The following is a 16,490-nucleotide window of genomic DNA, read 5'->3' as shown; positions in this document are numbered from 1 at the left end:
TTGGAGTATAGCTGGTTCGTCGATGTCCAAGTGGGTCCACCAAAAGTCGTGGGTTCGAGTGGCTTAAATAACTCAATATTAATTATCTGTGCCTTAATTAACTTTGCCGTAATTAACACCAAGGGCCGTGGGCACCACTCCGCCCCCAAATTCGGTGTTATTGAGTTTTGGTGCCATAACGCCGGACAGCATAACGTGGGACCATGAGCCGCTCAAGGCTTTCGCCTTATAATAAACGTCTCTCACTGGTGGTTCCTCATTTACCACTCAATAATATCCATCTCGATATCCTCAAAACGCCGACCGAATCACCGACTACATATCCACATCGAGGAGGGTGGGGTACTTGACCACGTCTTCGTCAGGGGAGCTCAGCGACTCCAAAGCCCTCAAATAAGTGCCCTACTTCTCGATCCACCGTCCCCTATACTATGCGCCACAGGAGACGGTACCGAAGCAATGGAGACCGAATCGACAAGTCAATAAAGTCGTCAGAGTGTTGTCACCAAGTTGTGTCATCATTTTTATAGTGGTTGGCCACATTGCTCGATTTCCAATTGCATTAACGTCGGCATTCATTGTGAGGCGAGTTAAACCGTAATTTCTCATTCACTTTCCATTATTTTTGCTGTCTTCATTGGAATGAAAGCCGAGGAAACTTAAGAAGCATAATACACGGCGCAGGTCCTCTTTAGAAATAAACGTTTCCCCTCCTCCCCCCCCCCCCCCTAAAACGACAGCTAAGCGTCGGTGAAGGGCGGTAACCTGACTATATTGGCCATGCGAACCACCACTCCGCATGGTACATCGTGTCAGTGAAACGTGTTATATCAGCATCAGCCCGTTTCAGCACACGGGGCCCTCGTGGCTATCGCAGTTGGCGTCATGGGGAAGCCGAGTAATCCACGTTATCTTTTCCTGTTTCCTTCAGAGTTTATTGTCGAACAGCAAGCTCCTGGCGGAAACGGACCCGCTGGCCGAGGAGGTGGACGCCACCGTGGCTGCGATCGTGGTGTTGACAACCGCGAGCACCTCGTCGCCCATCATGATGTCGCCGACCGAGTTGAGGATGCCCAGGTAGAGGAAGCACGAGACGATCTTCATCAGCAGGCCCGGCAGAATCTGCGAACGCGCGCGCATTCGCATTGCCACTTCGGTGTACCGGTGTATACGCATTTTCGTACGCGACTTATTTTTGTCCCTTCTGTCCAGTAACAGCGAGGTAAACACCGTGCTGCTTGTCTACTGAACCCTTTGCTCACTCAGTGCAACATTTACTTCTGACTGTATAGAGTATATCGCTACACGCGACCACGTTACTTAAGACGCTTCCCCGTTTGACGGGCTGTTCGACGGACCATCCCGAGTTCCGTCAAAAAAGGAAACGGAGCCGTTATCAGGGAGAGGGGTTAGGGGGTTCTGACGTCCCCCAAAATTATGGCCGTGGCGATACATACCGTTTAGCTCAACTTATGCGTAAAGATATATGATGTTTTCGTAGTATTATGTGCCTGCGATGCACTTGATTGCCGCGCAAAAATAAGTCAATATTTCTAAATGACCACTGCTGGCCGCGCAAAACTCCCCCAGAAAATAATTCCTGTGTACGGCCTTGGAAGTAACAGTGTCGTGTTCCCTTCTTCGTGACGCATACAGTCTGTAATTAACCTGTGCGTGTGCGGTGAGCCGGTGATTCAAATCTCTTAATAGGAAACGCAACATGACTGACCGTAAACCAAATCGACATTTCATTATATATACTCGGCAATTACCACTCACCAGAACATATAAAAAAGTATCGTCCTACCTTCCTGACTTTCTTTCTATAGTCTGCGACACCTTGCCGGAGAATGCAAGATTATAAATCTGCCAAAGTTACGTAACTTTGGCAGATTTATTGATAGTGCACGCATCATAATTGGTGACAGAAGAGGACATTTCCTTTTTAGAATTGGTACAAGCCTAAAGAGAACTTGCGTCTTTAGCAGGTTCAGAAAGCGGTGATGGATGGATAGATGGATCTTATGAGCGTCCCCTTTGGGACGGGGCGGTGGGTTGCGCCACCAAGCTCTTGCTATTATACGGCCTAAGGTCCTATATCTGGGTTAAAGAAAGGAAAGAAAAGAAGAACCCACGGTAAATTCCCATAACAAAATTTTCTGACCCCCTATTGTGAACTTTGCTTTTGTAAGTCTCCGTTTTTTGTCATTTCCCTACTTCCACCGACTTTCGCGACTTATGACCCAGAGTTAGGGAGCGCTACCTGTCGGACGTATACAAGATAACCCAAGTGGAATTTGGGTTCTGCTCATGCGCAGAGCGGCTGGGCGGGCTAAAGTGCTAGCTATTTCTAAAACTCTTTATTTTGTTCAGTGCACTCCCGTTCCGTTACCGTTCTGCCCACCGCGATATTCGCCACTCTTTTCGTCAGTGCTAAAGCCAGGATTCCTAGATTCAAAATTTCCACCGCGACAGATTTTTTTGCGTCAGTGCAGTACGAGTTTCCGCAAGGATACATTCGCTGAACGACCTCCTGCTGTACATCTTGTCGTGTAGAAATCTAATCTTCAGCTAATAAAATTGAATTGTTAATGCGAGCGCTAGCTGGCGTATGTTGCGCGTGACCAATCGGAGAGGTTAGTCAGCGGCGCTGCATTTACATAACAGAACAGGTCTGTGATCGAACCAGTCAACTCACGCAGCTCTCGTTGCGAAGCCATACATGGCTGCTGACTGGAGCAACGCTTTTCAGCACAAGCAAGTTGCGTACACTTCCTTTAGATTGCGCGTGTGTGAGTTGAAAAAAAAATACGACCCGGGAAAGTTATGTGCGCACTTTGGGGAAGTGCTGCGTAAAGAAATAAATTTATAGTTGCGCGATTCATGTATTAACTGTTCTCAAATATAGTTTTCAGCAGTGAACTAAGCCCGAGTGGGGAAGGGTACAGAAAAATAAATGCATCTTCGGTTATTTCATGTAACATATCCGAGAATCACAGCTGCTGTGTACTTTTAACTGCACCCGAACTTATATGTAGAAAAAAAACAGAAAAAAAAAACACTGTAACCATTACCCTCTGCGACGAGACTGCTTTTGTACACTGGAGGACACAAGTTCTCACGAAGCGTGGTAGGGCACGTTATACTTGTCACTAGGCGTACACGTGCGTACCATCTCTAGCGCGGAGATGTAGGAGATCTCGAAGATGATGGCGTTCCTCGCGCCCGACGACGGCATCATGTAGTTGAACTCGGATGCGGCCGACACCGGGAGCATGAGCCTCAGCGGATGCATGTCGGTCAGTTGACTCTGAAACGTACAGATTTAATTAAGATTGTCCGCGCGCTACGTCGTGCTGGATTTTCGCGGTGTGACTGAATAAGCACGCATTAAAGTCTTTCGCTTCGGATATGCGGCGGTAACACTAGCGAGCGCACGCACCACGTTGCCCGCGATGTAGAAGAACTCGGGCAGCCTGTCCTTGACGGTGGTCACCTCGGAGGCGATGGCCGTCAGGAAGAGGAAGAACAGCTCAGCCCAGACCGCGTTGGCCGACAGCTGCCGTGACCAGTCCATCAGGGCCCTGAACACGCCGCACTCCTGCGCACGCGGGCACGATATATGTACGGTCTTGTGTCTCTCAATCTGGCCTGGTAATTAACTGAAGGTGCAAGCAAATGCGCAGTGCACAAAGGAATGCCTGGATACAGCTGCACGTGCGACAATGTGTACAGCTAAGCGACATGTATTTTCAAGAGCATACGAACTTTACATATTTGTTTGCGTGTACATACGCGCTTTGTTCATTCCTTTCAACGCTGTCCGCCTTTTATTTCGCTTTCTTGCGCCAATACCTAATTAGCAGGTTCGGAAAATGCTTTGTTGAATGATGGGTGAAAAAAAGGCTGCGAGATATTAGGTTTGTAGAAAGTAATATCAGTGGCCAACTGTATCCCTCTGACTTGGAATATATGCATGCATTGTGCTCATGGAGTTAAGGTTTGATCCTCGCCCTCCCACTTCAGACGCAGTACCATAGGAAGGGGGGGGGGGGGCACGCAATGTGTGTAGTGCGTCGTGTGCAAAAAAAAAAAAAAAAAGCGCGAAGCAATGCGGTAACGAAAGCTTTCAAGAACAAGAGATGAACGACCGGCCGGGTTCCAAAGTTTAAATAAGTCTTACCATCGTCAAGGCCTTTGCTGATGTCAGCAGGGCTACTTATCGGGACGGCTTTCACGAAGACAAATCCACAATCGTTGCATGACAAGTACGACGGCCAACAGAGTTGCAGTATTTGCACGAAGGCTAATCTAAAAGTGCTCGCGGAGTCGATGGATCCTTATATACGGGAACGCTTGCTCGATCTATGGAAAACCCGGGGAAAGACATGGCACCTCTGACTGACGCTTCACAACGTCTGCAATCACAAGCTTTGTCGAAGCCCTTGCCGATTTATTCTACAAAAAGGATCGATAAGCAGGTTCTCTGTAACAACGAACCTCGATGGAAACGTTGACAATCACAAGCCCGCTGGCCGAAGCATTGTCATTGTAGCAGCAGGCTATAAGCACTTCCAAGTTGCGTGCATGGCACGAACGTATCACGTGTCGCATACGTAGGAATGAAAACGCGCGAACCGTACGCACCCCTAGCGCGTACGAGATGGCGATGTTTCCGGACATGACGAAGATAACGCCCCAGGGCATCTTGTGGTAGACGTCGTTCCACTTGAGGATGCGGTTCTTCAGCTCAAAGTTGTGAAAGTCTGAGGGCAGCAGGAACGCCAGGATCACCACGAAGAAGCCCACCGTCGACTCGCTCACCAGCCTGCGGCGGGTGCATAAATGCGCATATGCGCATGCGAGTGCAAATTAATCAAACGCGTAGACATCTTACGTGCGCGTAAGGCCTAGCAGACGTCGAGCGCAAATAGTTTTAGTCTGGTTGTGTACCAGCCACATTAATATACTATAAATGTCGGTCATATAGTCAGTATAGAAGACTTCCATACTATAATCTGGATAGTACTCAGAGCAACCACGCAACCTTGATTTGAAGTAGTGACGAACAGGATACAGAACCTCCATTTGTAACTAGCGATGAAGTTAAAAGGCCTTTGCAAGACATCTCCCGCGGGAAAGCGGCAGAAGAAGATATAAAAATAGTCGATTTCATCAGAGAGGCAGGGGATGTTATACTTGAAAAGCTTTCAACATTTTATACGCGATGCCTCACGACTTGAAGCCTAGCAGAGAGTTGGAAGAATGCCAACATTATATTAATCCATGAGAAGAGAGACGTTAAAGAATGAAGAATTATAGGCCAATAACTTGCTTTCAGTATTGTTTAAAATATTCACAAAGTTAATTTCCAATAGAATCGAGGCGATTGCGGCCTTCGTCCTGCAGACATAGGTTGATGACGATGATGAAGAAAAATGGCCCATAAGTGCCCATCACCCAAGTGGACGCGTAAAAATGAAATTGACAGTAATAATAATAATATTTGGGGTTTTACGTGCCAAAACCACTTTCTGATTATGAGGCACGCCGTAGTGGACCCTCCGGAAATTTTGACCACCTGGGGTTCTTTAACGTGCGCCTAAATCTAAGCACACCGGTGTTTTCGCATTTCGCCCCCATCGAAATGCGGCCGCCGTGGCCCGGATTCGATCCCGCGACCTCGTGCTCAGCAGCCCAACACCATAGCCACTGAGCAACCACAGCGGGTGAAATTGGCAGTATATGAATGCTGACAGAGGTCCCGTGAAGAAACAAAACCCAATGCACGTGCCCACCCACCAAATATCCGCCTCCATTCCACACCTCGAAAGTGGATGTACAGCAAAGCTCTCGCCGACGTTAGACAAACAGAACCGACATTAGACAAGTATACCACCACCCCAACTGACGTTGGAAGACGTTGCACAAGCACGACCACCACAAGCGACGTACAGGCGCCGACAAAAGTGGTATACTCCACGCAGTCCACGCAGCGGGAGCCGGAGCAACGGCAAACTAGAGTTACTGTATATGCTACCGTAGGTAGCAGAGTTGCGCGTAGGTCGGCCATCTTGCCTGAGAAGCAACCAAGTCTATGCGGCGAAGCCGCACTCCGTTTTTGCAGGCGACATGCCTCGCGTATCGTGGATCGACCGTGGGCGCTTTTGCATCGCTTGTGCACCGCTTTTCCGCCTAATCGCAAACAAAGCGCATCGAAACAGCTGACTGGATTAGATTTTGAAGAAAAAGGCGCTGCCCTTTTTTAGCGCGCGGCGTAAGATGCAGCGCGTACATTAATTTTTTTTGGACTTACATTCATCTGTGCACTTTTTCCGCCCTAATAACGTTGGGCACTCGCGTATCTAGGATTGATTGTGTATTCTATATACGCCGATCAGATGCAGCATTCGTGAACCGCGACGGTAACGATTAGATCGCACCGAATAAACTTAGGGAATATGGTGATGTTATAGATTCCGGAAATCCTACAAAAAGTTTCGTGCGAAAAAGCTACTTCACAAGGTAGTATAAGGTTCGAAATAACGTAGCGTATTAAAAACTGGACAAACTTTAGTAATTGAGGTAAACAATCAGATACTTTAATAACTTTCCTTCGCTTGAATACTGCTTGGCACTCAGGTTTTGTTTCAACAGAGATAAATACGCTACTAATAGCAGTGCAGTGCTCTTTTAGCATGTAAACAGTAACAAAAAGCACCGAGCCGCAACTACCTCTTTTTTGGCAATAAAATCACAATGCGAATTTCAGAGAAAAAAACAAAAACACTAGTGTATGCGCGTGCAAATATTTTGATATAGTGAGCTTTATCAAGTGGTGCTCTTTTAAAAAGGGAACTGTACTAAATATAATGAGGCCCATACTTGCTTATGTGCCATAGCTCTCATCATGTAGCCAGTCTAAAATATTACTGGTGAATCAATGACCAACCATTGATATTTCGACTCTGGTACCCCATTAGATCTTGTGTAGGAACATATCAATCTACCAGCAAGCAATGGATATCAGCTACACCTGCAAGTGTGATTTCATTATGTGCCTTTTCACTGCAGGGATTCCAAAAGTAGCCTTCTGTGGGAGTCTAGCGAAAGTTTTTCTCACAGGATTGACATAGCTACATTATAGGGAATAATTCAAAACACAGTTAGGCCCTTACCGTATGCTAAATGACGACATTCATTCCTCTTGCATCCTGCTTCACATAAGCTGTAGTAGATTAAATATCTTTACTAAGTAGTAACCTCTTTCATATTCAGAAACAACCCAAGCAGTGCATAATCATGAAAATGTGAGCTGGCTTTTTTACGACACTTCTGTGAAAGCAGTGTGGTGCATCACATGCAGAAAACTGGTAATTCCAGCTAAATCTTCTGTATAATTCTACGTGCTTCCATTATTAAAAAAAATCCAGACTTGCAGTAGCTTTTAATATTCCAGCTGCGAATATTCCAGCTGCACAGCCCAAAGAGCACGTAGCTGTTAGTCAAGCAATTTCATCTCATACACACTTGACGCAATAGGCAGTTGACTGAAAATTTGTTTGTTCAGGTATCTTTACCTGAACATCCTTCACTAGTTTTACAAAGGAAGAAAAACAATTACTGCAGTAAGGTGTCACGAGGCAGGCCGACGGAAACAAACGTGAGATGCGCTGCGCACGTTGCGTTGTTGCTACGCAGCTAGCACGCACGTGGACAGCGAACGTCAAGATCGGCCGGATTGGATTTGAATTTGACTGGCGATAACTTGTGTCAATCCAGTTCGCTGCAGCGGCGGCGTCGGGAAATACAAAAATTGGCCCGAACATCTGCTTCTCCGCAATGCACGGTTGCTTGGCTATCACGTGATGACGTTCTGCCAATAGAGGCGCTAGCGGCGTGATAAAACAGACGCGCAACTCTGCTACCTGCGGTAGCACATACAGTGACTCTACGGCAAACTGCATCGCAACGCCATCTACAGGCAGCATCTGGGATCATGTCTGCCGATAGTAAAGGGCACCTATTGGCTGTCTTGATCCCAGATGCCGCCTGTAGGTGGCGTCGCGATGCAGTGTGTCGCTGCTCCGGGTCCCGCTGCGTGGACTGCGTGGAGTATACAACTTTTGTCGGTGCCTGTACGTCACGAGCGCACGCACGTGTGCGGAAGTGCTGCATACATCCTTAATTCTTCTGGGCCCTCCGCCAAGCGCGAGTCCGTTATTGAACTAATCAAATTTCTCAAAGTAAAATGTGTCAGAAAATTTGTAAAGTACGACTCACACACAACCTATAGGCGTGATAGCACGTGATTGTAATTCGAATATATGAGAAAACATAATTATTTTACGCCGAAACTCAAACACAAACCCCCTTTTCCATGCAGTTGCAATTTGAGGACTGTTTTTAGGTGAGCACAGACCAAAAAATCCGGGCCAACTAGAGTCTAACAGCTTCGCTTTAAAAAAAATGCAGTGCATCACATACGTCAACTGTCATCCCCCCAGAGGCAAAATTAATCAAACACAGTAAACCTTCGTTGTAACGAAGTCACCGTAACAGCAAATGTGCTTCGTTATAAGCGGTATTTTATTAAAATCGGATTAGCTCAAATATATTACGCTATCATCGAGCGCTATCGAGCGCTATTACGCTATCACCTCCTACCACCCCCAAACGAACGGCCTCACTGAGCGTCATATTACGCTATCATCGAGCGATGCTCAAGAGACGAGCCGCCGCGAGAACGACGAAGTTGTTGGTCGGTGCCCTTGGCACGAGCGAGTGTCAGCCTGGCTGCCTAGCTCCAGTGTAAATAGCGTGTAAATAGCACCTTTCGTATGCGTCTTTCCACACGTAACAATATCTTCTGGCGCCAACAAAGATTCCCACTTCGCGCCGTCGTAGTGAGCTTAATTTAATTTTATTTTTTTTTTGTCAGAACGCCATTCCTACGAGATCGGGGGTCTCCTAGGTTGATTGCTTCCTTCTTTTCGACGTATTCAAAGCCAATTTTCTCCAGGGTCAAGGCGACATATCCCTGAATGCGACCGATCATACCTCTTCAGTGCTACCTTGGATAGAATGGGACCCACATTCTAACTGTGCTTCGGTTTGGTTGACCTACATAAGGTAGGCTTGTTGCGGAAATAAACTTGGTTGTGAGTGGCGCCGGTCCTGTCGTTTGTGTTCTTCTTCTGTCCTGTTCTTTGCGCCCTGCTCTTTACACATTCAAGCATGAACCAACTAGCCCAAGCAAGCGTTTTACTCCAACAAAGCGGCTGCTCGTAACACGTAAAACTGAACACATACGCGCTCATAAGGGAGTGCATGACAGTGGATAAACTCTGGTAATACCCGTGAGCAGCTGCCTATTCTGTCGCTTATCAAGTCACACAGGTAGGCCCAAGGAGCTGCCACCACGAGGTGGAGGGATCATACAAGCGTTTTTTGCCACATCAGGTTGATAAGAAGAAACGCAAACGGCTGTCATAAGAGGTGAGAGAATGTCAAAATTTCCGAATACCAATCGAATATCAATACTGAGTGTCGAATATCGGATAGTCAAAAGCAAGCACGTATATTTATGTCGGGGATACTTATTTCGGTGTAATTAGGTACCACGCTTGGGCTGACCAGTGGAATAAGGACGGCCAACTATACCAAACTATTAGCATAAATTTTTAACACGCCATCACTATTTGTCAATAAAATAACTGCACAAATAGCCTCTCAATATTTTTAGAACCTGGCTGCACATAAGCCATCCAAGAACGAATGGCTGTTGTATGACCAAATCTACGAAAAGACTAAATAAATATTTGTTGAAAGGAGATCGGAGGTTCTGGAAAAAGAAAACAAAGAGCTGCTGAAGGACTTGTGTGCCGTAGACAAACGTGAAAGGGCCCGTTCCGAGGAAAATATGCTGTAGCGTAATTAAGAGACCGAACTGCTCCCATGACTAGACTACAAGAAACATTAAATTGTAGAATACAAACAAAGATCACAGGTTGCAACGAAGGCTTCCGCCGCAGAAAACGAAAACAAAGCTTTGCACTGCCCATTTCGTTTCTGCATTCCTTCGAAAGCTTTTGTCGTCATTTCATTTCCTAAATTTGCGATGCTTTGTTTAGTAGACGGATAATAATGACCCGAAATAAAGAGTAGATTATCGGGAAATATTTCATTAGCCTCGGCATTTGAATATATCGAATAGCTAGCTTGCAACATTCGATTCGTATTGGAAACATCGCTCGCCACTATAGTCGTCATGTATATGATGCACAGGGATGTGGATTTCACCCGCTTCGCATTTCACCAAAGCGGAGCTTGGCGTAACTGCACTTCCAATAATCCGGTCTAAAATGTTTGCACTGCAATCAGGATATCAAAGACAACTTCGATTAAAGCGAGCTTTCGGATAAAGCGATTTCGTTATAACGACATATATCACTGTGTTAATAAACATCGGCGTGAAAATAACAAACCGACACGTGGGGTCACGCTGTACGCCGGACATGCGCTCCGTGTGGTTACCGCTTTAAATGTTTTGGAGTCTATGTAAATGCCTCGTAAACAATCAAACGGTACTCTGTGATGGTGGCTGTAATAAATTAACTCAAAAAGGTGTTCCACATGCGTAGCTTGCAGTAGTAGAGGCTCCTCTGTATACGTGAACGGGAAATCTATCGCTCAGTTTGTTTGTTTTCACTTTATGTGCAAAACGTGAAGCACGAAACTGTGTGTTATAACACGTTTAGTTCCCAGCGTATGATGCCCATATATGACATTAAAGCCCCTGCATCCAGTATGACATGATCGAGTGATGCAAGTGTTCAGTCGCACCGGCTGAACACTTGCCGCAAGCGGCAGTCCCGCAACAACTTTTTTGTGTATTCGCGAGCTTCTTTCACGCTTGCAAAAAACATTTTCGTGCAGCAAGTATTGATCAACAGAAAGCTGGATCGGGAGTTTCTCTACAATTTTCTCATTGACACTTTTTATCTAATCATAATATTTGTGAAGTTGAATAATTAATTAAGACTAATTATGTTATTAGGTGGAATGTAATAAATAATCTGAATATCTCCAAACGACGGACATCAAACAATTTCTTCGTTCTGTCAAGCTGCGCGGAATTTGCATATACGTAAAGTTAGTCGGGCTCAAGTTACGTGGAACAACCGGTACACGTATACACACACGTACAGAGCGCGGAACTGGCACCTCAGAAGGGGGCGCGACGTAATAACATATCTCTCTCGTGCTTACTGTGAAATTGCCACTCAATTTTTGAAAACGATCCTTATTAGCGTACGATAACTGCTGGGCGTACGCATGCAAGGAGACGGATATTCAAGACATTTAAGCACCGTTATTCGTGCCTATTTAGGCTTGCCAGCGGTTTATTTATTTGCGTGGATTATATGCGCATCGAAAAAAGGTGATAATCACAGTACAATCACCATAAAACCAACTACGAAAAAAAAAAAAAAAAAAAATTTGCCGTGACCAGGATTCGAACCTGGGTTATTGCGGCCACAACGCAAGGTACTAACCACTATACGATCACGGCTGTCCGCAGGACGAGGTGTGTTTGCACTATGACGGACTTGAACAGTAACACAATGCAATTCTCGTAGTGCACGCATTTCTGCAGCTTGTGCGTACTGGTCAGAAACCTAAATGCACTTATAAATGACTCCGAATTACGACGGGAGACCGCGCTACTTCAGTGATCCCTGCGCATGGCGCTTGCGCACCACGCGAATAACCAATGTGCGCAGAGTTCGCAAACATAACAATTAACAAGACGTGGCGGTCCAGGACTGCTGTTATCTCCCTTGAACAAATCTGCGGCCAGCGGTCACCGCCATACAAATCCCCGTTCTGCACCTATAGATGAGGTTTTCCGTGCAGCCAGCGCTTTCGTCACGTATCCAGCAAAGCGGCACGCGCTGAGACGTACTCGTCGTACGTATAATTTCTGGTGCCCCTGGGGGCGATGTATGCGTTATACAGTGAATTTTATCTCAGCTGCCGGCCGCCATACAACTCCGAGACCATCCCCCAACGTCTCTACCAATGTGAAGCAGTTGCCAATAGATAAAAACTACGGATAGTCATAAAAACCATAAAAACAAACAAAATACCGCAGGGGAGAATGGCAATCTCAAAGGCCATGCAAATGCTGCGTGCAGTGTGCAACTTCAAGCGCAGATGGCGATAGTTGTCTAGCAGCAAGTAGGTTTAGTTGGGATGTCTGGTTTGCGAGTGCGTGAATTAACTGGGGGAAAACACAAAAATGTGCCGCGCGACTAATCGCGCGTGGCTTTTGCGGGCTCCTTTCAGGCTTGAGCAACAGAAAGCTGGGATTGGAAAATGTTGAGCAGTGTGTACAATTTTCTATTGACACTTTTACTCTGAATATGTTTAATGAAGTATTTTTTTTTTTCAATTTAGCAGAATGAGGCATGCGTCTGCTGCTGCAAAAACCCAGAGACAACTCCGGATATTCTTGTGGAATGTATATATCCACTGACGACACGCCCATGTTGCCGCACGGGCTGGTGGGAAGGGCGCTAGCTGGTTCCACTTTCGGTGCGCCATGATTTTGGCCACTTGGTCAGTTCGTGAACATTGTCAGCTTGTTAGTTCGCAGAGAAGCAGATGACCTGTAGTGCAGTAGCAGTGAATCGCAGCAATCATGGTAAATTGCGCGGTCTATGGATGCAGCAATAGGTCGTGGCGAAAAAACAGCGAGAACACAAACAAGGTTAAGTTCTATGGAGTGCCTTCAGTCATCTACAACCAATGCAGCAGGACGCAAGAATTGTCGGAAAGGCGTCGTGCCGAGTGGTTTCGCCGCATTCGTCGCGCTGACATCGACGAAAATTCTCCCAACTACAAAGTGTGCAGTGTTCATTTCATTTCTGGTAAGTGCCAGTCTACATTCTAAACGTTGCAGTTACGCGTATTTTGGGCTTGAGCAAGTGTGCTGTCGCGTCACCAGGCAGCTTAGAAACGGGCAGTTAAATTTGTAGCACTCCGGATATCCACGCTTTCCTAACCGCCGTTTTATTGACGTGGGCGACGTTAATTTGCACTGTCAGCGCGCGCACGGGCGTAGCTGAATTATTCAAGCTCGCTTGCGACGTCATTTGTAAAAAGCCGTCGCTTGGACTTTTTCTCTGCGACCTTGACATTTTCCTGCAAGACACTGTGCTGTCATGCACGCCTGTATTTTTTTTTAACTTGCAGGAAAGCCATCTTATTTGATGGACGAGAGAAATCCAGACTGGGCACCAAGTCTTCAGTTAGGGTATTCAACAAACCCTACAGATCTTGCAGAGGGCAGGTATGGTATGCCCTTTTTGCTCCCTTTTGCTTTCTCCTACACCTCGAGCAACATTAAAGCATTGCTCTCACGATGATATTTGCGCATTATGCATCGCTGCAAGTCTTTAGCAAATGCAAGCTTTAGCAAAGGCCACAAATGCACTATAAACACTGTGGAATGGTTATCATAAATGAAAGTATTTTTTCTTGCGATTCGTTAGCTGCTGTGATGAAAGTACATACTTGCGAAGTGTAAATGTAATTTGACACGCTTGGTTTGGAACTTATCAAGACGGGTGCTTTAGTAAAAGGAATGCACGAGGTAGCCACAGTGGTGGCTTACCCCCATTGCCGTCGAACGAGAAGCCGATACAGCCGGATGATTTGATGACAGGTGAGATTGTTAGCGGCACGTTACTGTATCAATTGACGGCCACAACGTGATGGTGCTAGTAGACAGCAGGTGACAATGTTTTGCAGGAAAATGCTCATTGTTATGCACTGCATAAAGCAGCATTTGAAAAGATGTAAAGAATCTTGCAATGTAGCATGATACCTCCAGCTGTGGGCACTGATGCGTTTTCTTTCCTCTAGGTCAGCCAAGCCACAGTGACAACGATCTTGGAACGCTGGCTTGATGTCATGCACAGACGCCTGAGCCAGCTTGTGGAGTGGCCAGATTGGGAGGAGCTACTACAAACCATGCCCATGTGCTTTCGTAGAGCATTTGGAACTAGAGTGTCCGTAATAATTGACTGCTCTGAAGTGTTTCTAGAAGGGTCATCTTCATTTCTTCCGCACAGTCATACGTGGTCACAATACAAGCATCATAATACTGTAAAATCTCATTGGAATTGCACCTCAGGGTTCCATTACCTACATCTCTAAAGGATGGGGTGGGCATACAAGCGACAAGCTCCTTATTGAGCGCTGTGGTATTCTAAACAACCTTTTGCCAGGAGACACTGCTTGTGGACCAAGGTTTCACTATTGCCGATGCTGTAGGGATTCATTGTGCACATCTTAAAGGGCTAGCGTTCACAAAAGGGAAGTGACAGCTCACGGCCTGGGAGGTGGAGAAGACACGAAAGATAGCCAATGTTCACATACATGTAGAGAGAGTCATTGGGCTGTTGCGTCGGAAGTATGCAATTTTTTCCTTGATTATTCCAATCGAGCTTGTGATGGTAAGAAGTGGAGACATGGTAGCACAACTGGACAAAATTGTGACGGTATGCTCTGCCTTGACTAATCTCTGCAAGTCTGCTGTGCCGTTTCAGTGAATTCGGCATATGTTGTCATTACTTTAATTCAACAACTAGTCTTGGTTTGGAACAGCTTTTCCCCTCTATGAGTGCTCGAATTGCAGAAAAGTACAGACAAGTTGGACAAGCCATAGTCATCCTGTGTGCTCCCTTGTCGACTGATTAATGTACCCGATCAAGGCTGCTGCTTTTTCTCGCAAGGCTTACAAGCTAGGCAGAAGCATGCCTTGGTCATTGGTGGACGTTTCAGATTTGCACATGCAATATGGAACCATTTACCAGGACACTGTCGGCCACTACACTTAACCATTTCACCGTATTCAGAACCACTGCAATAACAGTAGCATTCACTGTCTACTAAACTTTCATCATATGTAAGCATTGTTTCTTGCTGTGGCAAGGTAGTCCAGTGTTTAAATAAAAGCTGCGGGAGCAAAACCTGTTCAAAGAATGCGCTTTGGGCTTCTGCGTCATTTCTTTGCAGAAAGGCAAATCAATAGCAATGCATTCTATCGGAATATCTGATGGTGTTCACAGAACGAAATCGCTGTACTGCCGCTGACACATGTAGAGTTGCAGTTGTACTTGGTAGAAGTGTGCATGGCTTCTCTTCAGTCATGCACTATCACCACATAGCTCCCAGCAGCCACCTTTCTGCTTCAGCACATCGCCCACACAGACTGCTGAATAGGGACACTTAATTTCTAGCACGCCATCGTGACAGCATTCACATGCAATCAAGCCATCTGGGCTGGTGGCTAGGTAGGGTGCTTCTGCAGAAATGTGCAGGCCAGAGCTACGACACACAAACTTCTCGTGCTTCCCAGTCATTGCCAAGATATAAGCCTTACTGGCTGCTACTTTTTGTTTCGCCCAATCGGTTTCCGCTGAAAAGAACTCTTCGGGATAGCACATCCTCTTGATGATGCTTATGGACGGTTTGTAGAAGTGTGTTCGGCAGGCTGCATACATGGTCGATGACATCGCCCTTCCTGCTCGGAATGCAAACCAAACAGAGAATGCTGACTGCTCCCTTGCTGCTGCCGCTACAGCCTGGCATACCTGCATGTTCAAAACAGAGGCCACTCAAACAGTGAAGGTGTTGCAATGCAACAAGTTTATGAACTGGCATCACTCACGTTGACCACTGACGGAAAATACAAATACTTTGCCGTTCTACCCCTTGCCTAACAGGCACAAGCCCTTGTGCCAAGATTTAAAAAATACATACTTTAGCAAAATACTGCCTGAAGGAATGCATAAATTCCATGCTCCTTACGTGCCTTAGGGAAACCTTAACTCACCTTTTTTCAAAAATGCGGCTTTCACACCTCAGGTGCACCAAAATCTTATACTACTACACTATCGTAAAAGTACGACTATGCTACAGCTTGTTAACCACACCAAGCTTTTACGTTTACATGATGTCAAAAGCAATGTGTTGCTTACCTTCGGTTCTACAGTGAACACTTGTGCAAACATTTGGCTGTCCTCTTGAATGTTGTCCCATGTTGCTGGTTTGTCACTGGTCAGATCCCCAAGAACAGCTGTTAAATACTTGCGAGACAATGGAATGAAGTCGTCACAATAACCCTTTGTAAGTGAGAGCACTGCAGACTGCACTCCACTATTTTTCACACTGGTCAGGAAGGCAGCCCATTCTTCTTTTGATGGCCTCTCTAAGCAAGCTTTACTTTTCTTCGCAGAAGGTTGCTTCGTTACATTGTGATGCCATCGTTTCGCACTGGATGATGAAAAATCTATCTCGGCAATTGGTACACAAGCCACAATGGTCATATAAGGAGGCAATCATTTGGTCGTCTTATCTGTGCAGGCCTGGCTCTCTCGAAATGAAGCTGCTGTCTCCAAATAAAACTGTGCCTATAT

At 46.1% G+C, this 16,490-nt stretch overlaps 2 protein-coding genes and 1 non-coding gene across 3 annotated transcripts; 1 reads left to right on the top strand and 2 right to left on the bottom strand.

Moving 5' to 3' along the window:
* Positions 1–927: 927 nt before the first annotated feature.
* On the bottom strand, positions 928–16,488 carry LOC142574607 (sodium-dependent dicarboxylate transporter SdcS-like). The gene is made up of 6 exons (XM_075683651.1): positions 16,053–16,488; positions 15,455–15,665; positions 4,648–4,828; positions 3,443–3,601; positions 3,173–3,310; positions 928–1,122 (listed from the first exon to the last, which is right to left on the bottom strand). The coding sequence occupies exons 1-6, from the start codon at positions 16,111–16,113 to the stop codon at positions 928–930; spliced, it is 945 nt and encodes a 314-aa protein (XP_075539766.1). The 5' UTR covers positions 16,114–16,488.
* TRNAH-GUG (transfer RNA histidin (anticodon GUG)) lies at positions 11,504–11,575 on the bottom strand. Its single transcript has one exon. It is a non-coding gene; the product is annotated as a tRNA-His (tRNA).
* On the top strand, positions 12,351–15,057 carry LOC142576016 (uncharacterized). The gene is made up of 3 exons (XM_075685893.1): positions 12,351–12,935; positions 13,261–13,357; positions 13,933–15,057. Exons 1-3 carry the CDS (start codon positions 12,707–12,709, stop codon positions 13,949–13,951), a joined length of 345 nt encoding a protein of 114 aa, XP_075542008.1. The 5' UTR covers positions 12,351–12,706; the 3' UTR covers positions 13,952–15,057.
* Positions 16,489–16,490: the final 2 nt, after the last annotated feature.

This window comes from Dermacentor variabilis, chromosome 3, assembly GCF_050947875.1.
Source record: "Dermacentor variabilis isolate Ectoservices chromosome 3, ASM5094787v1, whole genome shotgun sequence".
Taxonomy (NCBI): Eukaryota; Metazoa; Arthropoda; class Arachnida; order Ixodida; family Ixodidae; genus Dermacentor; species Dermacentor variabilis.
Note: the sequence above shows the minus strand (reverse complement) of the source record. Positions and strands in the feature narration are given on the sequence as shown.

What these genes read in the sequence shown, in the direction of transcription:
- LOC142574607 (XM_075683651.1), bottom strand. Translation starts at nt 16,113, where the DNA reads ATGGGACAACATTCAAGAGGACAGCCAAATGTTTGCACAAGTGTTCAC. An exon ending in TCTACATCGCGGGCAACGTG is followed by an intron (nt 3,311 to 3,442) that starts GTGCGTGCGCTC and finishes TGTACGTTTCAG; the next exon opens with AGTCAACTGACCGACATGCA. An exon ending in ACATCTCCGCGCTAGAGATG is followed by an intron (nt 1,123 to 3,172) that starts GTACGCACGTGT and finishes GCGCGTTCGCAG; the next exon opens with ATTCTGCCGGGCCTGCTGAT.
- LOC142576016 (XM_075685893.1), top strand. Translation starts at nt 12,707, where the DNA reads ATGGTAAATTGCGCGGTCTATGGATGCAGCAATAGGTCGTGGCGAAAA. An exon ending in CAGTGTTCATTTCATTTCTG is followed by an intron (nt 12,936 to 13,260) that starts GTAAGTGCCAGT and finishes TTTAACTTGCAG; the next exon opens with GAAAGCCATCTTATTTGATG.